Source organism: Anas acuta, chromosome 1 (genome assembly GCF_963932015.1).
Source record: "Anas acuta chromosome 1, bAnaAcu1.1, whole genome shotgun sequence".
NCBI lineage: Eukaryota > Metazoa > Chordata > Aves > Anseriformes > Anatidae > Anas > Anas acuta.
Window position 1 is genome coordinate 106017379 of NC_088979.1, and position 24587 is coordinate 106041965.

Sequence of the window (24587 nt, forward strand, 5' to 3'; positions counted from 1 at the left end):
TACTCATTTCACTCACTGCTCAACGTTGCAAACATAGGGGTTTTGTTTTGTTTCACCCACCCACCATTCATGACATGAAATTTAAATGATGTGGAACTTAGAGTATAAGCAAGGGTATTTTCCACACACACAGCTAAGTTGGAAGCAGGAAATAATAAAATTGTTTGCTTATACATGTGAGAATGCAAATAGGAAGCTTCCTGAAGAGACATTCCTATTGAAGCACATCAGCTACTGCTCCTTCTCCTGCATATAACCTTTTTACATCTTGTATAAAAACAAAGCAACAATGAAAACCCACAAAGAAAAACAAAAAACAAACAACCCACATCATGAACACTTCTATATCTAGCATTCTAACCACAAGCCCGTTATTCCACTTACTCAAGTTTACTGGGTTTTCATATTGAAATTAATAACACCTAATTTTGCCTGCAGACCGCTTGAAATGCATGAGATCTGAGCTTGAAACCAGCCTGATACTATGCCACTGGACTGTCTGATCAGTAAGGTCAACTGCAACGCCATCTACTTCATCACTGGCAGTAATTACACTTGATTAATTTTACTATCAGTGGTTCCCTGACACTGATTAACCTACTCGCTTACTACATTTGATTCTTTTTCAAGGTTTATAAGTTAAACACAGAGCATGCAGCTCTACAAGTTACTAGACACAGTGGTAAAAACTGTAAAGATGAATTTTTAAAAATGTTATTTACAACCAACTTTTCTCTCCTCAGAGCCTCAAAGGCACAAGTTATTTTCAGGTGTTTTAAACATCGTTAGTGTATGTTAAAATGTTCTGATGCAAAGCAGTTCCCCTTTTCACAATTTAAAGTTAAGAAGAGTTTTGTTTGGACTACAGAATTACCCCAAAACAATAGTAGTAGCGGGTTTTGTTTTTGTTTTACAAAATAAGACTTGGTGACCATGGTGCCAGCCCCGGTTTTGAACTGAACTTGGCACCTATGAATATTTTTCAGCTATCACTGAAATCATTCAAATATATAGCAGCCTGAACTGTCAATAGAAGAGTATTCTTAAAAAGCACACAAAATATCAAATCGAACTACTTCACTATAATACAAATGCTTCCTTGTAAAACATAATAATTGGAGTTTAACATGAGAGAAAGAGGAACTGATATAGATTTAGTGATTGGTAGAATGCAGTTTTGAGAAGTTTCTACCATTTCCTGAGGTGACCTTTCCAGGGAAGACTTGTTATTTGTCCCTGAGCTGTATATGAGTAGTTCTATCACCATAGGAAGGCTACAATACCACGAAACTATCTATTAAAACACAGTCAAAATGAAAAAAAAAGAAAACTGAAAACAATTACTTTTTAAAAAAATACTTCTATCCATCTGCATGCAACATTAAAGCTATCTGAGAAAGCTACCCATGAGCAGTTAATTCATATGGCCTCAAAAAAGCCATTTGAAACCAATAATGCTGTCTGAAATATCAGTGATGACTATCTCCTAATCTTTACTGTGCCTTTAGAAAAAGTTGCAACAGGGAGACATGTCAGCCATCCTGCAGCTTCCCTTTATAGTTGAAGAGAAATAAACCAGAATCACTTACAGTGAAATTTCATGAGCAAACAAATGAAATTTAGAGGTATACAGTGTTTTAATTTCATGCACCTACCCAGCATGTTGTCAGATAAAGTGTCAGATAAATTTAATATATAAATTTCACATTGTCAAATCACTTCAAAAATCACAGATCACCTGTCATTACTAGAGAGTTGAACAATTACTACTGTTTTAGTATATCCTCTCTCTCACACACAAGAACATAGTGGTTCAGCTATACAGGTCTCTTAATGGAAATTATTTCCTAATCAATGTTTTGTGGTGTCAGATAGTTCATAATCATAACTGCCAATATTTTAGAAGTACCGATCCCACTATCTTCTATTATTTGTGTCAAAATATTTTAGAACTTGATCGTTAACCATGAATTTGGAAGTTCCTTTCATCTAGGCCTGAGTTCTTATTGGCATTTTCCAATTGTTCTTCATTTTCTGTTTTGATCATTTGCATTCCTATAAAGGATATTAAGCAAGTTCCCCAAAGGAGATAGATCTCTACTTTTAATAGTGTTATACCCAGCCCTAAGCTTCACTGACCCTATATAAAAACTAGAAACAACAGTGAAAACTACAGCTATTTTTAAGGAGTTATAAAATTAATTTAAAAATAAAGACTAAAAAGAATGAAGTGGAGCACATATAATCTCCTACATGTGTACAACAATGTAGGAGACTTAGTAAAGAAGCCTATCAATCTGATTTTTTCTAAAAAGTTCGGTATATGCCATGAAGAAAGAATTAAGAATACTCTTGTCAATGAAGGAAGATTTTTTGACAAAGAAGATAAGCACACACCCTCCTCAACTACCATCATTGTAAGAATGAGACATACAAACTACCTCCATTAGAATAATGCAACAGATGTACAAAGATCAATCCATTGAAGCAAAGAGAGTTTTTTGTTTTTTTAAATCTGTCGTCAGGATATGACATCTGTCAGAAATTCTTTAAAAATAAAAAAATCTCTTACAATCACAACAATAATTACACTTGTTTAAACAACTAATTCTAGCTCCTTGATTGATCTAGGGGTAGTTTTGGAAATACTGTGTAGCACTTTCCACCAAGAAGAAAAATACCACTAAGTATATTCAAAAAAAAAAAAAAAAAAGTGCCCTTTTCCAGCAGGCAACAATTTTGTAGATGGATGTTGTAACTCGCATGACAGTCATTTTCAGCTGTTTTAAGTATTTATCCCTTGACACAGAAAATACATCAGAAACATACCAAAATATCTGCAACAGGCCTTTTTTTTTTTTTAATTACTTACCTTCAACGTTTATGCTTAGTTATAAGAAGACTGCCTGAAAAACTACAGTAGACAGTTTACTACTACTGAAAACAGAAAAATGTTTCACCTCTATTCCTCATTTATTTTCCTATAAAAATACTTTGTGACCTGATCTAAATTAGTATCATCAGCTACACTCCATCCATTTCCCATTCTGGTTCAGGAGTTACTTAGTTAAAAAGAAATGACCTTGTCACAATTTCAGAACTTGTCATTCGCCTATGTAGAACTGAAGATGAAAATACTGTATAGAAAAGCCAAAGATAAGGACCTCCCAGAGGAGCCTCTTTCCCCCTAACAGATTATTTAAATATTTACGTAGTCAACTTTAAAGAGATTTAAGACATTCAGAGAATTAATATGGTCAAAAGAAGCTTTAAAACATATGCCACTATGCTTTTTACAGTAATGCAAAAAAAAAAAATATATACACACATACCTTCAATACCAAGAAATAATTTTTGCTGCCTAATCTAGTACACTACCTGTGTATTTAAACATCAGCTCTGCAATCTGCATAGTAATTGCTATCTACATATAATCCACTGTTTTCATCTTATACGTGAACAAAGAACTGCAGGACTGTGCTCAACCACACAAATCCTAATGTTCCGCAAAATACACACACTTACGAAAGGCCACAGTCTTGTAATGGAACAATGTAGTTTCAAGAAAATTCGAAGAGCAGCAGTTTTCCAAATACATTAGTGAAACAATAGCAGAAAAAGATCAGGAGAAAAACATGCATTCCTGCCACACGTGGAATATTCCAGCCTCACTTCAGGTTTTTGTTTTTGTTGTCAGATAAGCCATTTCACAACTACCTTAACTGAGGAATATTCTCCCACTTTAGTTATTACAGATAAATACATTGAAAGGACGTGTTAAGAGTCAGTTGTGAGGCACCAAGTCACAAAAATGTGCCATGAAAGATTATCAAAGTTACAGATGAGGCTGGAAGAAATTCTACATGGATTAAGTCATCAATTATAGTTGCATACACTTCTGAATTGAGTTTCTAAACCTTTGCACTTAAAATATGTAAGGATATGTGCATTCAGAATCAAATCTGTCTCACAGGCAGACAGAATAATACCAGTTTAGCTGCATGGATGTCTTTGGTAATCACACTTCAGTGTCAGTAATAACTATATAGATCTTTGTTCAGAATCAACTCCATAAAGGCACAACTACAGATACAACAGTAGGAAGAAGAAAGGAAAAAAAGGAGAGGAAAAAAGGAGGAAAACAAACCCATGTTCTGCTCTGCCAAGAAGAGTTTCATGACTCAAAGCAACTACAAAACTACAGCAAGTAACATTATTAGTACTACAAGTATGCACAGTACTGTCTTTGCCGTGTGGAGCTTCTGTTTACTATTCTCTTTGACAAATAAAGAGAATACGTACTACAAAGATCTGCACATTAAGAATGGGATATGACCATGATAGAGAGCAAGAAAACCCCTAATTTTACCAAACACATTTATGAATATATGCTATTTGCTAGTAGTACCAACATTGCTCATCATTCACACTTTTATCTCTACTGAGCATGGAACATTCTACAGCAGGTGAGTTCAATACCTTTGTAAATACAACAAAAGGTAAATTTATCAGCAATTAAAAAACTAACGTATCTCTAAATCATAGAAATTATTAAGTAACCATTCTGCAATCTCAAATCACTGCATAATCACTGCATTTGAGTTGCAAACAACTATTTACTCCCCTGTTCTGTGAAATAAGATCAGCTTTCTCACATCGATGAATGATTACTCCTAAATTTCAATTTATCGATATTTATTATTGGGATGATTTCATAGGCCATAACAAATGCAGAGAAATAAGCACATATATTAAGTATTTCCTGTGCATTTTTATGCATTTCTTTGTTTCAGCAGATTCTATGTTTACCTAAGATCAGATTTTCAACAGAAAATTGAAGATTCTTTACGATGTGTTAGTTTTGTTGATGAGAGCCCTGAGAATATAGTATATATTATACAAATACTCCCAGTTGCTTAATTTTCCTGGTCTATAGATTTTTTCAGTACATTTCTTCACTTAACTACTCATTACTGTCCCCTGTTATCATTTGACATCTCTAGAACACAAGCTCAAATTGCAACAAGTCAAATTTTCAGAAGTATATCTCAATGACTGAAATCACTATTCACATGGAAATAATCACGTCTACTGATAGTTGTCATTATGTGTATCTGCACTAAGCATAACTTCTGAGGTATCTGACAGCTCAAAGAAATTTTCCATTAATTTTTGGAAGACAGGATTTTATGCTCATTGATGTTCATGAAATACAACTAAGGTTTCCCTCATTCTGTTTTAGTTCAAATTCCTTAATCTATGCTGACTGATTGGTATTGTTAATTACTAAATATTCTAAGTTTCAATAGGCTACATATACTTTTAAAGCATTACAAAAATAACACGTGAAAAGTTATGGTTAAAAGCATAGCATTTTCTACCAAGATACTGAGATTTGAATAGAATCTTAAGTAGCTGCATCAAATATAGAACAGCTTTACGTTCACCTTAATTCTTATTTTTCACATTATCAGTATGTAAAAACTGGTTTCACCTTGTAACACGATCCACTACATTACTGCATTTCAGCAACATATACCTGTTTCTATACACCACGAAGAAAATTACATGTTAATACTATTTCATCCTTTGGGGTCACTTCACGGAAGTAGATAAATTGATTGCTTCTTATAATAATTATAAGATAATTATGTTATTTAGGAGAAAACAAAAAGGGTGAAATGAGTATAGAATGTTACAAAGAGCTAGAGAAAACTAGCACCTTTAGCTTTGATCCATGGGGAACAGGAGAATAACCGTCTTGTCCAGGTGGAATGAACAGCTCCCATTTCCCATACTCCATTTTCTTATATGGGTGAGAAAATGGATTCCAGCCATCTGTAATAAGAAACAAAAATAAGGGTATTTATCTTAAACAGGTCCAATTAAAATTTAAAGGCATAACGGTATTGTCAAGTCTTTTTCAGAATACACTTGCAGCAGATACAAATACCAGTTATTACTGTACCCTTTTAAAAGAGGTTCAATGAAACGTATAAGACTATAAGATGTTTACTGGGAAACCATACTCCAGTTCTAATTTGACAATTACTGATTATGGGGGGGGGGTGGGGGGGGGGGAGGGGAAGATGAGCTTGGACAAAACATAACCAAAACCCATTTCCATAAGTCACATGTTCAAACTAGCTTTGGACAGAGACACATACACAGCTCATTGCTTCTATTTTGACAAACTGATGTCCTATTAATAACATTAAGTGTATAAACTAGAAAAGTGAGGAAGCTGCAGACAAACTTGATAGCAATGGCTACAAAACCACACAATACCAGATACCAGCAACACAGCTAAGAAAACTGGCCTGAAATGCCACAGTTATATGGAAGTAAATCTTAAAGCAGGTTTCTTTTCATAAAAAACACATTGAGAGAGACAAGCTTAGATTCTATAATTCAAGATTCTTCATACTGTTTTTATTCACTAAGCACTGGAGAGGTATGAGGTTAGTTATGACATATCTAATTGCATAAAGACCTGTCAGGATCACGTGTGTTTATATAGATGTTCAAGGTTAACTGTCATGAATGAGAGTGAAGATAAAGCTTCTGAACTGACAGACTTCAGGCAACACAATTATTTCTGAACTAAAAGGAAGCAGGCAAACTAAGTTTCAAAATGACTTTTCTTTGCCTTGAAACTTGTCCTCCTCACAGACCCCAGCAACGGGGAATGCTAAAGTAACAAGAAATCAGTTGACACAGGAACTGAATTGCAAGATGCTACCTCCATACTAATCCATTTGCATGCCACTTCCTGTAGTATATAGAACTAACACCAAGTGAGAAGCATAAACAGCCTTCACTGATCTTCTATACATGACCTTAGGTACATAGAGTAACAGTGAATAAAGTCTGTGTTCACTTCCTAAATTGTAGTTCCATTACTAGTTTAAGCTAGTATAAAACAGCATTTCTACTAAACATGGTAGGCTGGGTTAAACAAATTAAATAAAAACCAGACATGAACACCAAAATTGAGATCTCCTGTTTCAGTGGCAGTAGCAACTATTTAAAAGCCACCAGCTTACTTACTGTGTCTGTAGAGCTTTTTATTGTTTTTAGGGAAAGCAAGGACAAATACAGGTCATTACTTCTTAGTATGTAGCAGCAGCGGTCAAAGTGGACTAGTGAAGGCAAATTTCTGTATTAATTACCTTAAAGCTTTTTCAGAAATTTCAAGAGTAGCATTTAACATCTGAGATGATACCACAGTTCACTGTAGAATATTGTTTTTCTCTCCTTTAAATGAGGAAAATATAGATTCCTCAAACAGATTATATATGCTGCAAGATCTTTGAATACCTTCCCTAATTTGAGAAGATATTAACAGTAGCAGGGAAAAAAATATTAACAAAATATTACTGCTGATTCAGTGATATAAAGCCATCTGCTTTATCTTTGTCCTTAAAAAAAAAAAGAAAGCAGTTCTCTTGGGAGCAAGTGATGGAAAAACAAACATTTTCAAAAGTAGAAACTCACAATAAATTAACATTTATTTAATGCAGTGATCAAAAGGAATCTGATTTGTGCATTCACACAGTATTCCATCATAAACAAATTATTAAAAAATTAAAACAACATAATTTATTCCTTCATGGTCTGAATGCATACTGCTTATCAATTTTTATGCTTTAACTTACTTGAGTTTACCATGAAGGAACAAAAATTGCAGTATCAAAAGAAATAACTTATAAATGCAAACTTGTAACTAAACTTTTAAAACACATTCAGGACAAAAATAATTCTTTTACTTAAAATACATTGTAGAAAAAAATTAACACAGTAGCAAGTGTTTCTCAAGTCTTATAGCTTATAATTTTCTAAATTACACTGTTGATGTGTGATAAATCTTTTTTTCTGTTAAAAGAAAAATAAACATGCCCAGAGCAAAGAAACAATTTGACTTGCCTTTCAGGAAATGCTATTTAGTAGATGGCTGACCTGATCTGATATTCGTAACCATCTCACTTCAATCACAATTTTGGACTAAATGCTCTCCAGAGATCTTCTCCACCCAACCTATAGCAGGTTAGGGAATAGACTACAATACCACAGACTATATACAATTTTAAGACCACTTCCAACTAGAAGAACTCTGCTGCAATGAAATGTGAGTTTAAGGAAGAGATTACTACCTGCTTCTCCATGGAAATCACGTACAAAATCTCCATGTACAGTGAAGTACAAAAGCGAAGTTACCTACATGTATATACATCAGCAAACATATTTTTCCTACAAACGTCAATAATCTAAAATATTGTCTAGCATGCAAAATAATGTTCTCTAATAGTACATGGATGTCTTCAGCTTCAGGGAAAGAGTAGACTTTTAAAGAAACTTGCCTGTTACTTTCATATAACTGTTTAAACCAAACAGATGCCAATCTTTAAAGAAACAAACAAAAAGCACAAGTCAGACACTTAGACAGTGACCAAAAAAAAAAAGGCAAACAAAAGCCTGCGTAAGAAACATTCTAGTACACCTATTCATTTTACAGTAATGTCAAACCGATGCAAAGATGCATTACTATTATAATCAAGAGTTCCCCATGCTTAAAAATAGAAATACAATTAATTTTACTCTGTTTAGATACAAGTTTTCAACACTTAACATATTTGGATAGTGCTGACAGAAAAACACATTAGCAGAATGAAAGTACTCACTAAACTATTGCTTGATTGATAGCAAGAGAACTTACATATTTAGTAAGATTGATTTTTAGTCTAAAGCTTCATCCAAAAAATAACAGAACAAAAACACAGGACTACTAAGACCAAGCAAACACTACTGGAGCAATAAAGCAATAGCTTCCTAGAAGAACAACCAAAGCTGAAACAGTAAGTGTATTCTCTCCCTCGCCCTCCCTCTTATCAGGAGCATCAGATACTTGGAGGCAGAAGGTAGGGAGTAGGGGAATATTATGCACAAACCAGATAACTACATGCTCTTAGGACATCTTTGCATAACCCAAGTGGCACTGATATGGTCCTTAAAGCCAAAAAAACAGCAGACTCTCTTCCTCCCTACACTCCACCTGCAGGTATCACCTTCACCACTTTTCACGAAACTCTTTCCAATTGAGCTATATTTCCTATGTCTTGCTAACATTAAGTAGCACAGAAGCGTCTTAGTCCCTGACATTCCCTATATAATCCCTGCATCTCCCCATTCCCTTAGGGAAATTCACCTGAAGTTTACTACATACACCGAGAACACTATATTATTACATTATATTGTTACAAAAAGTTTCTCATGCCCTTGGTTTACAAAGATTCCCTGGGACTCCTACAACCAACTCTTCTCTCCTTTAGAAGTGGAACAGTCGCACCTCTCTATTAATTCAAGCATGCCTGCTCTCCACAATTCTGTCCCAGTTGCTTACAGTCTCTGCCTCCACCTGCTAGCAATCCCCTATGCTCCACTTAATTCCTCCTCTTCTCAGCCATGGTTCCCCATTGCTTGGTGCCTGTGGTTCATGATTTCAGAATACACAAAGCAACACTCATCTATCCCAGATGTTCCTACTTAAAACCATTATTTACTTCTACTCCCTTGGAAAGAACTCATTTATGGAGGTTACAACAGAAAATATTGCCTTGTATTAGGTAAGAGACATAAAAACTTAAAATGCCCCAAAATCTGAAGGCGGCTACAAAGAGGAAGTGGTTCAGGTTTCTCCGGTTTTACTGATGAATTTTCAGATTTTTCAACAAAACAAAGCCAATAATATCAAGAACAACATCCCTAAAAAAAACAAAACACCTGAATAGCTGAATATTCAGACATCTGACATTTCCAGAAGAAAACGGACAGGAAGAAAAGACAAGAACCATCTTAGTCCAAGAACAAGAACTTCATAAACTCTGCCAATAGCTACAAACAGACAAAGGTTAAGAAGCTTACCAACAGAAGTTAAAATAATCAACTTCAGTACGTTTTATGAGAGAAATGAACTATTGTGGACACCCCATAAGGCATACACAAATACAAGAGGTCCTATTTTAAAATCTGAGGCCCCAAATACATCTTATTCCAACACAGAAGACATCTTGAATAGCCTAGTACATTTAGTTTCTAACTCACTTCTATGACTGGATCTTGCAAAAACAATCTACTTCACGGAAATAAAGCACCAAACTTCTCCTTGCTCACAACTCCACCCTCAGTATACCATGAACTAAGCTTTCATCTAGAAAGAAAGGTAGAGCCATGACACCATGCATACTACCATTTGTTGTAAAAATACAATTTACATGCAATACTTCCAGATTAATTTATGATTTAATGACTTTTTGTTCCACAACTCTGGCTTTTATTTTCGTGTTGACATGTATATTGCCATGCAGCTCTGAGGCTCAAGAGTTAACTTAGACATCAAGCTGATCTGAGACTAACACTCCTCTTTCATCTCACAAAGGGAAGGAGCACTTCTTGCATATTGACCAAATCATTCAGTTGTTCCAGTCTGGAACTACTGGTACAGCAGTGCAATATTGTAACTATGAAGTGATTCTTCAAAAAGTAAAAACACTTTACAAACTGAGATTGAAATCTCAAGTGCAAAAACTCCTATGACAGTTGCACTTCTACACACCACATACCTTTGACTAACAGGAAGGTGCTCAATGAAAACACAGACTAACAAGCAATCACACAGCTTTCTTGAGGAAAAAAATATCAGTCAAATAGCAGCTTCGACTACTGGCATTGCAATCCCACAACATACCTGGAAATTCATTTGCATGGAACATGAAATCAGAAAACTAAAAGCAGAATGTAACTGCAGTGATTCTCTACAGACACTACAGGTTACACAGAGTGGCCAATTACATCTTTCTTTCTACATTGCCTTATTTTGAACAGTACAATAGCAGGGCCATTAACATAATCTGCTTAAGAAGTCATTAAACAAACTCAAATAATGACATGAAAACGAATGTCATTACTTCCCAGATATGATATCTCCCTGGATATTAATAGCAGCTTACACTTCGGTATTACCTTCAGTCATCTGCAGCCACAGAAGTATAGCACTATGTCTTTACTCATGAAATCCAGGTATTCTTCTACAAAAAAGCTTTGAGAAAAGTATTAAGAAATTTAGTATTACATCATCATAGTATCTAGACTTCATTTTGGTAAAAGTTGAAGTCTGAAAACAAATCATTCTAAGATACTGGAAGTTTCTAGTCTCAACTTTCAGATATCCAAGTTATGAGGACTGGTGGCTGAAGCTTTGCCTTCTTCACTCTGAAGAAAACCTGCCAGAGTTTAAATAAGTGGCTAACCTTCCCCCGCAAAAAGGAGCCAGCCCCTCTCTCCACACTCAGCACAAGTCTTCTCAACTAGTGCGGAAATAAGGCGGAAAACAGAACAAATATTCCAGAATGATCAAATCTTTAGATTTAAATGTTAGCTGTGAGTGAGGAAGGTGAAGAATGTGAACTAAAAAAAACAGAAGCCACAAGTCTGACTACATTATCATCAAATATTGACTTCTGAATTGGCATATATATATATGTATACACACACACACTTACTCTTTGAAGCTATTTAAAACCAGTAACTTTTTAAATTTTGATTAAAATAATGTTTACAGACAACATATTGAGACATTGCATGGCCAAGTACAACTTTGAGTATTCCAATTCCCCAAATAAATTCCATGGGTTACACTCAAAACTTGCACTTCAGTGACTTATTTGGAAATAGTTGATTGTAAAGTAGCAATAAATTGCCAGCAGTCAACAAGTTCCTCAGCAATACAGCATGCAAATAAAATACTGAGTGTTATTACAGAGCTTTTAAGGTAGCTATAACATTGATACTGCGTCTGTATCAGAAATTCAGCTGACTAATTGCCTCACACACTTCATGTACTGAGATGCAGTAAGTACTGATTGACAAAACTTAATGTTTTAAAATGTTCAGAGTCACAGAATTGTGGTTGGAAGAGACCTCAAGATCATCGAGTCCAACCTCTGACCTAACACTAACAAGTCCTCCACTAAACCATATTGCTAACGTTCATTTAATAGATTTCAGACAGTGTAAAAACAACATACTTGACTACTAACAGGTATAGTGTCTTGATCTCTAGTTATGAAGTTTTAAAGAGCAGACAAAAAGGAGTTCCGTAAATATTGGCATTTTCTTGAATTTATGTTTTTCATTCTCCAATCCAAATACAGATTTGTATGCTATTCTTTTTTTTTCTTTTTTTTTTTTTCCCCAGAAGATACAACGATACTAAAATCTTATAATGAAGTTCATTCATTACAAGTGCCTCAGGAGATAGCAAAAAGACAATACCACCCATAATTTGGGGTGAAAGATCTTAATGTCAAAGCTTTTATTGCCTATTATAAGGCATAAAAATAATTCAAAAGAGTGTAAAGCCTCAATCTTACAAATGTATATAACGTAAACAATATGTACACATACACATGTATATAATAAACAAGTTATTCATGTTTATCTTAGTAAAGTCATTATCAACTACGATTACAAACTATCAACTTAAAATTCTTTCAGAATTCATAATTAAGTTCTCTGTAACACAGCCTGCACCTGCCATTATCATTTTCACTAGTTTTTGATCCTCAAACATCATTATCTTACCAGATTAAATAGCAGCATTTATTATTGTGTTTTTCCCCTCATCGTTCAACCAAACACATAAAAGAAACTCAGACAATACCAGATTAAGTAAATGACTGAGAAAACATTGCTATCCATCTATCCACAACAGAACTAAAAACATAGCATAAATTAACTTTTTAATATTATATACCATTATATTTCAGTTTAAAACTGAACAGCTGCTGTCATTTCAAGTTTGACATTTCCTTCCTTGTAACATTTCAACCCCCTCCTTGGGGTTGAATTAGTTCTCTCCTTCTAAACCTGAGCTTTTATAAAAAAAAAATCTTATTAAAAGTAATCCTGATATTCAATTTAAATATGATATGATCATAAATTTAGTTTGAGACTTTAACCTGTTCAAAAACTTAAAGAAAGGTTAAAGGGATTCAATTTTAATTAAACGCATCTGTAGCAACCTGATTCTAAATCTTAGGATTTTGCAACCCAATTTCTCATCAGAATATTATTAAAGCACATATGAATTGAATGACAATCTTCCATTCCTCTAGGCTTTCTGAGTACATTATCTTCCCCTTTGGGAATGAATACTTTACTATGACTGACGACCAAGATGATATATAGGACAAATGCAGTTTTTTCCACATTAAAATGAATTTATTTTTATTCTTTTGACTTCTTACTAGCACATTTCATTAATACGTAGATAAAACTATTCCAAGATATTAGGCCTAAATTTCTTCTTTATGTGATGTATTGCATAAGATATTTTTAAATGTAGTAGGAGTGTTTTTTGTTTGATTGATTTTTTTTTTTTTTTTTAAAGAAGATCATCTAGGTTTTTAGCTTTTTAGCTATCATTCTGGTATACAGGTACTTCCCTCCAACCCCCACTCCAAAGCCAAAATAAGTTATATCGTCTTTGTAAAACTTAGGCATTAATTTCATTAAAAGTCTGTTTTTAAAACAACTAACCAGTAAGTTACATATTTAAAACAAATGCATTTAATCTTGAATTGTGTCGAGTAATTTCACCTAAAGGCTACTATTCCCATCACATAAAAGAATCTTAAGGTGTAGATGATGAGGTGGTATTGCAGACAGTATAGAAGAGGAAAGGAAAAATTGTCTGTGTTTATACATGTAAAGCTTAGCTTTTAAAACACCCTCCCCTAGCTATCTTGCAGCCAGTACTGGTATCTAGCACCACTGTAATCTAGGCACTGTAATCTAACTATATTCATGATTCCTTACTCAGTTTTGGAATCACAGTATGTATCTGACTCCTATATTAAAATTCAAGTACTACATCAACCTATTTTACCAACATCCATTCCAACTAAACACAAGGAGTATTTGAAGAAGAGCTACTTTGTCATTCAGCAGGTTAAATCATATCAAACAACATATGGCTGAAAGTAGCGTTGCATGAACTTCTTTGTTAGTCTTCTAATTTTTTTTTTTTTTCTAAAAATAATTGTCGTCTACATACTCAGGTTACTACAGTGAATAGGTGACATGGACCCTCAAATCAAGTTCTTAAAAGAAAAAAACAACACAATCCTGACAATTAAAATAGATACAGTTTGAGTGATGCCTAGTTACTAAATCATAATTTGAATATTTAACTGTTTCTTTTGGTTATTCTGCTTATGAGTGTATCTTGAGAGTATGGATAAAACAGTAGTAACACCTAGTGCTATGAATTATTAAAAATATTAATGGATCTGAAAAAAAAAAAAGTAATCAATTTCTTTGCAACTGCACACATTTTACAGAAGCTTAACCATAGTACTTTAAAAGGAACCACTACATACTACAGCTAATGGCATGTGTAAGGAGTTTTAAAGTTATTTTAAAGTTATATAAGCACACGGAAATTAAAGAGAAAGCAGAATTAATATTGCAGAATTTAAGAACAAAAATGCATATGACTTGCATTTAGGAGATTGCATAACATGACTCACTTGAGTGTAGCTAGTCTTCTGAAGAATGATGAAATTGCTACTTTTGTCTCAAGTTTTAAGTAAATGGAATCAACGTCTCCTAAGTTCTCCGACCATGCAATACAGGAACACCTCCACTGTAATGGTGCCACCTTCCTGTTCTGCCAACAACATTCTTCTGAGGGAAGAGGAAACACCACCTACTTTTTCATGACTACGTTCATTTATGAGTTTAGGTTACCATTTTCCTGCAGGACTTTTCTAGATTCTCATAATTAGTGGGAGTCACAAAGGGCCTTGGTCCTTACACAACACTGCTGTTAGACCAGTCAAAAAAAGATAAATCAAGTTACTCCACTGTTATCTTTTCCTTCCCTGCATACCGTTTAACAGAAGCCTAACAGTGGACCTTCAGGAAGAACCTTGGGTAGTTTAGACACATTCAACCTAAAGCTGCAGCATGATCAGGCTAGGGCTTTTAGAGAAGCCATCACTTTATGGGTATAAAAATAGATGCACATAATACTGACCATACAACAGAAACACACATGTTCTTAGGTTATTGCAATATGGAGTAAAAGATTATTACTTTAAGTTAATAAATGTCATTACACCAGCAACCCACAACACACATTTTTATTATTAGAATTTTATCATTGCTACAACACTGTCTAAGTGAAAGGATATCGATCTAAAACACAGTGCAGTAAAGAGGCAATATTCCTAAAAATACTTACTGAAGTCACCTGTGAGAAACACCGCTTCTGCTCCCGGTGCCCACTCTTTGCAATATACTCCACCATCCACAAATTGGTTAACTCCGAAGGTTTTGTAACTTTTTGAAAATTTATCAAGACCACCTTCATTTTCCTCAATGCTCTTCAAGCGGTTGTAAAACAGAGCATACCTTTCAAAGAAAACAGATACATTTTTAGAAAGCTTAGCAAGTGTCTTACTTATATTGAGAAATGCAAGAGCATAAAGACCACATTGAGACACTGTCACACTGTGTCCCAAGACTACAATATTGGATTCATCACTCTACAGAAATAGAAAACAAAACTAATCATATGATTTTTCCAGAGTTGCAACACAGAACAGAGTTAAAATCTTCACATCTGTATTTTCTCTACTTTATGTTAACTCTTTATACTTTAAGACTGCGAATCCTGACTGGCAGTCCAAAAATCATAGCATTACTACACAACATGAGAATTTCACACTCTGAACAGCCTTGCACTTTTTTGTCTGTCTTATTAATGCTGGGCAAGGGCCTCACAGGGATAATTGTCTTGCTCTGGCACATCTATCACAGCCAGTTTTAACAGACAATCTCAGGATCTCAGGACACTGAAAAACTTGTAATGCAACATATAGCAAGTATGGAGGAAATAATCTGGCACTTGCAGAAAGTAGTTCCCTAAACAATCTCTCTAGAAAGACCATCAGCAAGATTGAGCAGTCCCTTGCCACTGAAACTAGTTGGAGAAAAAAGATTACTACTTTATGGACGTCATTATTTGGTATTGTACTCTACAATAACAGTCCCTATTAGGACTAGAAATGCCATAAACCTCTAATGTAAAAATCTGCTAGTAACGGGTTGAAGTTTTTTGTTGGACTTTTCCATGCTTTCTCCAAGGAGTTCCCAACAATTCAGAAACACATATCAAGCACACATTGTACATAGAAGACTGTCAACTTTTCTTCCTGACGTGTAAGCTACTTCTGTGAAGCATGGCTAAAATGCTTCAGTTTAAAATATTATTGAAGCTACCTGCAGAGTTATTCTATTTGCAAATTAGAAGTGTACCCATGTTCTCCAAAAATAGAAAGGAGGGTTCTGAAATGTATAAAAACTACAAAGAATCTGGACAAAAACTTGCCTGCCTCATTACACTTACTATATTTTGAAAAACTATAAACAAACAGTAAAGAAGCAAACAGCATTATGGTATTATACTCCATTGGTTTAAAACAACAACAAGAAAAAGAAAAGTAATCTGCTTGAAGTGTTAGGTCTTGTACACTGCTCTCAGGCTTGTTTTAAGGGTTTGTTTCAGAACTGGTCTTCATTAGTTCAAAGTAGAGGATTAAAATGTCAATTTACTGGTTAAAGTGAAATAGGGTAACATTAATTTTGAGTACTTCAACTACTTTCAAGGTTAATCTCCCAGTAGGTTTGTATTCCAAAGACTGATGTTCACCTTTAAAAACAGCAAGATTCGAAAAATGCCTCAGGATACACTATAGCAAAAATATTTTAACTTTTTGCACCATTCCTTTAAAAGTCCATTTCCATTTGTAGCACTTGAGGGAGAATATTTGGCCAGATTTACAAATAATCATCTTACCTGTATACACATGTATACACACGCACACAAACTTGTTTGACAAGCTTTAACCAACTGCAATTGTAGAAAAATGTATATAAATAAAATTAAAAGTTAAATACAGAAGTGCAAGTCAAAATAGCCTCAGAAGTTCATCATGTGGCATTTGGCAAAGGAAAAATTACTCCATTACTGAATGATTCTCCTTGAAAAAGGAATTTATTTTCATTTATTTATCTTTGTGTTTTTGTTGTTGTGGATTGACTTCAAGTTATTCTTTAAAATATACTAATTATATTATAGAAGAGCATAATACTTGTGACAGAGCAAGTTAATTCAGACATTAGTGCTGCATCTTCATTACAGAAATAATGAATATTGAAACGACTAGTGACCTCCATAGTTGTTTTAAGTGATATTCTAGAAAGTATTCGTTTTTAATTTTGTTAAATGTCTGAAGTGATCAAATTTAGAATAGTGATTTGCTTGAAGTTCATGAAAGCCACCAGCTCTTAAAATGGATCAATTACTTGTGTTGTGATCTATTCTAAAAAACTCATCTCCAAACATGAAATACATCCAGCCACAAAACAAAATTATCTTCCCTTGAAGGTCCTGCAAAACAGAACAGAACTGTAGTTCTGTATCCCGCTTCTGCTTTAAAGGAGAGCATTCAGTTAAGTGCATGCTTATGATCCAGCTGTGAGAAACTTAAAGCTAAGATTATATGAAAGCAAAAAAACCCTTTAATTTCTATATCACTGAAACATTCACCTTCCTGGGCAACCTCTTCCAATGCCTGACTACTCTTTCTGAGAAGAAAGATCTCCTAATTTCCAGCCTAAACATCCCCTGGCACAACTTGAGGCCATTCCCTTTAGCCTTATCACAGCTGATCTGTGAGAATAGTCTGACCCCCAGCTCCCCACACCTTCCTTCCAGGTAGTTGTAGAGAGCAATGAGGTCTCCCCTGAGGCTCCCCTTCCCCAGACTAAACAACCCCAGCTCTCTCAGCCGCTCCTCACAGGACTTGTGCTCCAGGCCCTTCACCAGCTTCGTAGCCCTGCTCTGGATATGCTCCAGGGCCTTGATGTCCTGTTCCAGTGAGGGGCCCAAAGCTTAACACAGTACTTGAGGTACGGCCTCAACAGAGCTGAGTACAGGGGGACAATCACCTCCCTGGTCCTCGACTAGATGACCTTGGAGGTCTTTTCCAACATCAATGATCCTATGATCTTCCAAACTGAAACCTCAGAATCATACAGGGAAAATGACAGGAAAGCTCTTGTTTAAGCAATCCCAAAGGTTTATTATGCACTAATAGCATACAATCATATATATATTAAAAAAAAAAAAGAAAAAAGTATCAGACATCATCACATTTAGCAATTCCCTGTGAGCACTGGAAGTTGCCATATTCAGCGACATACATAGTCATACTGACTATAACCAAACTGGTCACATGGGACTATTCAAAGGTGAGAATCTTGCATGACTGTGGACATAAAGAGAGAATTAACAGGAACAGCTAGAGCTAGAAGCCAGGACTAAAGGCTGTTCTGCCCTCCTACCTTCAAAGCCTGCTGTTGCTCATTAAACTGTGAAAAGCCTTTTCAGATTTCTCTACTTCCTAATATTCAAGTTGGCACTGGAGAAATATTACAAGGTATGTTTTGAAAAGTACAGCTTACCTTTGTGACAAAAGAAAAAAAAAAACACACACAGAGTAACAAGAAGATTCACGGACTTTCAGGGAACTGGTCACATCTAAGTGGAAGACAACATACATTGTGTCCCTTCCTCTGGGGACATGCATGACACAAAACACACCGGCCAAGTACAGCCAAGTACAGCTGATAGAGCAGGACTGCTCCAGGAGCTTTTCTTGCTCCAGGAATTCTTATGAAAAAGCAAGCTCATGTATGTGCTGAGAAGGGCTGCGAGGACCATACCAGGGGGCCTTTGCAATTCAAATCCCGGATCCTTTCTACTCATCTCCACTTACAGACCAATGTTTTTTAAAGACCAAATACTAAAGTTAGGTGTTTTCTTCAGACTTCCTAGAGGAAAGGAACTTCAGTCATGGCATTTCTTCAAGCACATATACATACAACTTGAAACAAGACACTTCGTAACAGACTAGCTCTTTTACAAGCATCCTTGCTTCCTGTTCCTTCTGTATTTCATAGTGAAATTCATAGTGAAATACTGAAAATCATTAAAAACTGACCCTGTTTCAAATGATGTTTTTGTTATATTAATAGTTTGTAATATAGCGTTGCTTTGAATCCCATGCTTTATACACAACCCTGTTTAGAACTGTATGATGAGAGTGTAAGAACTGGCTGACTTTCCACAGCAGCAGAATTAAAACATCAAATATGACATCATACAATGCCTATCCAGAAAGTGGGTAACTTGCCAAAAAATAAGCTTCACAATGAAGAAGTAAAGACTGTATAACTCAGTAGTCATTTTAGGGTGGTTTCATTTCAACATTTCAGATGAGCAGCTATTCCTCATACTTCTACCACCTCAAAAAACAAATTCAAGTATTGTCTTTAAGTACTTAGAGACCTAAAACGTATGTAATGGAAGCATACAGATACCATAGAAAGGTCAGAAAAAGAGATGGTTTGATGTTTTTTCAGTGCTATGCAAAGATAAACAGTCCTTAGTCAAAGGAATAGGGTTCTATTTATCTGATAACCATGATGGGCAAAACCCACCTGATGTGCAAAAACCCATAAAACCAACTTCCTATCATCACTGACTTCATTCAACTAACTGATTCCATTAAAAATAAAAGAAAGGTGTTAAAATCAGTAGTTTCACTACAGGGTTTAAAAACAAACAAACAAACAACAAAAACAATCAGTTAGCTTCCCTTTTCTTCCCAAACTTAAATGTCCTAGTGAAATAAGACTTCTGGTAGAAAGTTAAAGTCTAATGGCAAGTTAGAATACTGAATCAAGTCTCCACGTAAAGCCTTCTGGTATTTATTTTTCAAAGCAATACGAGGTATTAACTTCTTCCTGGCCACCTTGTAAGGTGTCAGGAAAAGGTGGTATTAATATTTTAAACCTTTGTATTTATCCAAATAAGCTTTAGTTTCTTATGCATCGCAGGAATCTAAACAGAAACAAATATAACCAAAAAGGCCTTGGCAGCATACAAAATACCTTCCTTTAATCAGTATGGTGCTGCACTCTAAGATGGCTGCCAAATTTCAGAACATTTTTATGCCCCTTTTCACACCTTTTTTTGTAAGTCATAGTTATTGCAGTTTATAGAAGAGTCAATCAGCTTATTTTAAGACCTGTGGTGTCAACACTAACATTAATCATTTTAGTCTCTCTTCTGCTTATGATGTTCATTTTAGTAGCTATTCATCTTTTAGATTTTTGTCTACACTAGCTTTTGTGCCATAATTTATTTCCACAATATTGGCCCAATATTAATGCTAATTTATTCAGAACATGAAAGCAAATAGGAGAGGCTTTGATAATGATATCTGGCGTCCATATGGAAAGCCCAGTTCTGCAGACACCAAAGGGAAAAAGATATGAAAGAAAATGTCCAGTAAGGTATTCTCTGTAGCCAAATCCTCCCATTTCTCAATAAATACAAACACTTGCAGGAATGTCAGTGTTAAAAATAAAGCTAGAGTCAATGTAGGTATTGGAAAGACTGAAAGATCAGAAATAGAAAATGTAAAATGATTGTTGTTGTTCTGTTGTTTTTCTCCCCTCATTTAAACAACAAACCTTAAGAAAAACTGTTTGGATGTTTTGAGATACCACTTATACTATTTATCAGTTTGCTCCTGAAGCCTCCTAGGGGAACACCAGGTCCTATTTTTCAAGTTTCCACTCTCCTCCACCACAGGAAAAGCTGTATCAGCATTACATAAAACAGGCAATAGAAAAGCAAAGAGTGCCTAGGTCATCAAATCCTCTCCTGTACCATCAATTATGTACCAAGAACAATGCTATTCAGAGTAACTGAAATTTCAGAGCAGTGTTATCAAAACTGGCTTGGGTCCCTCCCCCCTCCTATTCCTATGACTGGAGAAGTGCTAGAGAACCATGCTGATGTGCAAGCATCTCCCCAACATGCCCATTCAGCAGCTCTGTTTGAGGGCTAACGTGCCATCAGAAGAACTAGGTAATGTCAAATCTGTTGAAATGGACCTGCTGAAATGGACAGACAGATCTAGCCATCAAGTATTTCCTGTTTTGTTATAGGTAGATATCTAGTTATTTTATTCCAGATCATTTGCAGGATCCACTCTAACTTATGATCCCTGTGGACAACTGAACGGTCAACAACCTGCAACAAAGAAAAATCCAAAGTGGTAGAAGTGCGGTGCATCCACACTGACAATATATATAATACTAGGTACAGATTATTCTTCATCCTACAGAGAGGTAAACTGCCACCATTTTTAAAGACTTACTTTTCTACAATAATGCATTATTTACATAAAGCCCCACTTGAAAAACTGGCAAATAAGGAATAGAAGAAATGCTGATTTCAGTTCTGATAGACTACTTCTACAGGAACATGAGAAAGGATTAACAGCTGGTTTTGATTTATGTATCAAGAGGTTCAGGAGCTGCAGATCCCCTCCTGTTATCACAGACAGCCCATCCTTTAGAGATGGATGTCCAAAGTCTTGCAGTGTTGTCACCAACTACGAGTGACGGGTATCATTTAAGTGCCTACATTGAAAATATAAGCAGCAACAGCTCCCTTTTGGAATGGGGAAAAAAACACTTGATAGCTAGATAAGAAGAGAAGCTCTGCACCTGCAGATACGATATTAACACTTGGGTCATAATGTTCCACACCAAAGCAGCTCTAACACTCTGGGTCTATTCAAAAAGTGGCCAGCAGCAGCAGTAGTAAAATTCTCTCAGAAAACTATGCTGTAAGAACAGACTCCAGTCTGGTCTGCCACAACCCTCTGGGCAACTAGTTGAATTCAACAAGCAACGTATTATGGCATTTCATGAAGCCTGTCTATAAAATAGGCATTCCTGCCTCCAAATTTGATCTGGTACATCCACGCAGAGCCACGCAGTCCAGGCTTACCAGATCAGGAAAGCACAAGATCTTCAATCCACTGCAGTCCACCAGAGCAACAGACCTCTTTAACCCCATTTGTAAACCACGCTACTGGTAATTGCCATCTCATGAAGCCCTGTTATGAGGTCTCTGTACTCACCGTTTTTTCCCAGAAAGCCAAAGTAGTACAATTTAATACTTTCCATGTTCATGCCTGAGGAATATGTGGGAATATGAGAAGGACAATCATGAAACAGTCACCACTAATAAGGGCTACTTCTCTTCTTGCTGTGTCCCCTACTGCTTCATAGTGGAAAAAAGGAAACAAAAACATAAAAGCGGAAGCTAGAAGCATAGATACAACACCTCTGAATACTTCAAAATTAAGAACACATGGCCATTCAGAGATAACTTTTTCTAATATATTGCTGATACTGATATGAAGACATAGTTACAAATGCTTTCACCAACACCAAAGCCAATGCAGCGAGTCACTGCTCTGCATATCAAATCCCTGCATTTCATTTTCTCCTTTACTCTGTAGTTTGTTTTTCCGTAACACTGTCTTCGTTCAGTTGCCTATAAGGGGACAGATTGAAGGAAGATGGGAGTAGGATGAAGCTCTTCCCAAAGCAGATTTCTGCAGTCCAACAAATCAAGTGCACGAGAACTAGTATTAAGTGGCAGAAGCAAATTCCTGTTCATAACTGTTTCTTTAACTAGTCACTAGTGAAAGGTTACCAAAACAAAAGCTCCTCATTTCATTTTGTTCTTTTCTCCACCTCCTTTATTCACCTTTCCTTCGTTTAAGGACGGTGTAAATCTCAGGTAGGTACTACTATTTCAGAACACTAGAACTACTGCATCGTAACCTCAATCAGCTTTAGTTTTAGACAACTGACCTGCACTTTCTGCATAGAAAGATTAAATGAATTTTTAATAAGTTTAAATATGTTTAAATAGATTAACCAACATTTGAACAGCATGTAACCTTTCAAGCGTTAGAAGAATTCCAAGAGAATGTTTTAAAAGTGTAGGACACCAACGAGTGATGTTTACAGAGAGACAGGAAGTCTGACATTTCATTTTGTTTTTCTGTGGGTTAAAAGCAAAGATTTTATATGTTTCTGAAGTCATTATCATTGTCTGTGGGTGGCTAAATCAGAACATCCCAGAGGCTCTAGCTGCAGTATTAAAATTCTTCACTACACAAGTACTTTGCCTCTTCATCCCAGGAGAGAGGCAATCTAACACTCATTTTATCCTTAGCTGAAAACTAAAGTATTCTGCAGATTGTCTGAAGATATTAAGTCCCTATTAGGTGTAATAAAGTTAACTGTTATTCAAGTAATTTGGATATACAGGTATTGCAGTAAGAAACTTAACGAGTTAAATCATTTGTTGTGATTCCTACCATTTAGGAAGTACTCAAAATTCAAGGTATGGTCCAGCTTGAAGAAGTTTCCCTTGCTACTTGCCACTAAAAAGACCCTAGAGCACAGAACAAAAATACAAGAAAGCCAAAATTTTCAAAAGCAGCTTTTCCAGTTGTTCTCTACTCCGCAGATTAACACCAACATGCAAATTTTCATTTTTTGCTTTCCAACATAGAAGGCAGCTTGTCTCTCTGCCTTTCTGGTGTGAACACCTTTCTGGTGTTCACAGAAAGTTTCCTTAAAATTTACTCAACTGAATGGAGTGAGGGAAAAACTTTCAGCAGTGCCTGCTACTGCTGGAGCTGTCAAAAATGGCTTTTTCATTAGCTACATCCAAAAAAGCTCCTTCAAGAATATAGGTAAATGCATTAGAGTGCATCTCTTCAACTAGAATAAATCTTTAATACGCAAGCTTCACAGGAAATGGAACAGGAACTGCAATGCAATTGTACCACAACACCTTAACTCAGTAGTTACAGTTCCAAGGCACCTTCCATGGTGAGCAAGGGTGTAAAATCCCAACTCGCTCTGGACATCCCATTACTTCAGTATGAAGAGAGCACAGCTTTGTCCCAAACTAAACAGAGTATCGTAAAAAAATAATCTAGGAAATATTTGATTGGGGTTAATTAATGGGTAATCTCTTGTTCTATTGGAAGTACACAGAACAGAGTTACTAATTAAGCATCAGCTTTTCCAAAATAAAAGTGGTATTGTGCAATTTGAGTCTTATCGACAATATACAGTCTGGTATTTATGAAAACAAAACTGGGAAAATAAAGAGTAGCCACAGAGCTTTTCTTGACATCCTACCAGCAGCTGCTATTTTTGACAGAAATGAAGACTAATAAACTAGAAATATATTAAAGTCGAATATACTTCAGTAGTGTTTTAGCAAGGAGATTATTTGCCAGCTTAAGTTCTGGCACAATGCTTTCTGCACAGTACCAAGGAGTAGAAGTAACCCTCTTCCCTCCCGTACACACTAAGATAATTTAGCAACTTCACCCACATTTGACAGCTGCAATGTCTTGCCATCAGCCACAGAGTGAATATATATCGTCCTTGATTTAGAACCAAAAGCAAAAGTGATTACAAGATGCATCAAGTGCAAACAATGCAATCATTTAGTAATAATTACTTCACTAGCTTATCTAAACCCATCTACTTCTAAGAACCCC

At 35.5% G+C, this 24587-nt stretch overlaps 1 protein-coding gene across 3 annotated transcripts in view; it reads right to left on the reverse strand.

The window, feature by feature from the left end:
* GBE1 (1,4-alpha-glucan branching enzyme 1) overlaps nucleotides 1-24587 on the reverse strand; it is a 169916-nt gene that overhangs the window by 118523 nt on the left and 26806 nt on the right. For all 3 annotated transcript variants that reach the window (XM_068691224.1, XM_068691217.1, XM_068691208.1), the window contains exons 2-3: nucleotides 15305-15474; nucleotides 5723-5838 (exon numbers count right to left, since the gene is read on the reverse strand). In XM_068691224.1, the coding sequence (XP_068547325.1) occupies nucleotides 5723-5838; nucleotides 15305-15474 (286 nt within the window). The remainder of the gene's footprint in view (nucleotides 1-5722; nucleotides 5839-15304; nucleotides 15475-24587) is intronic.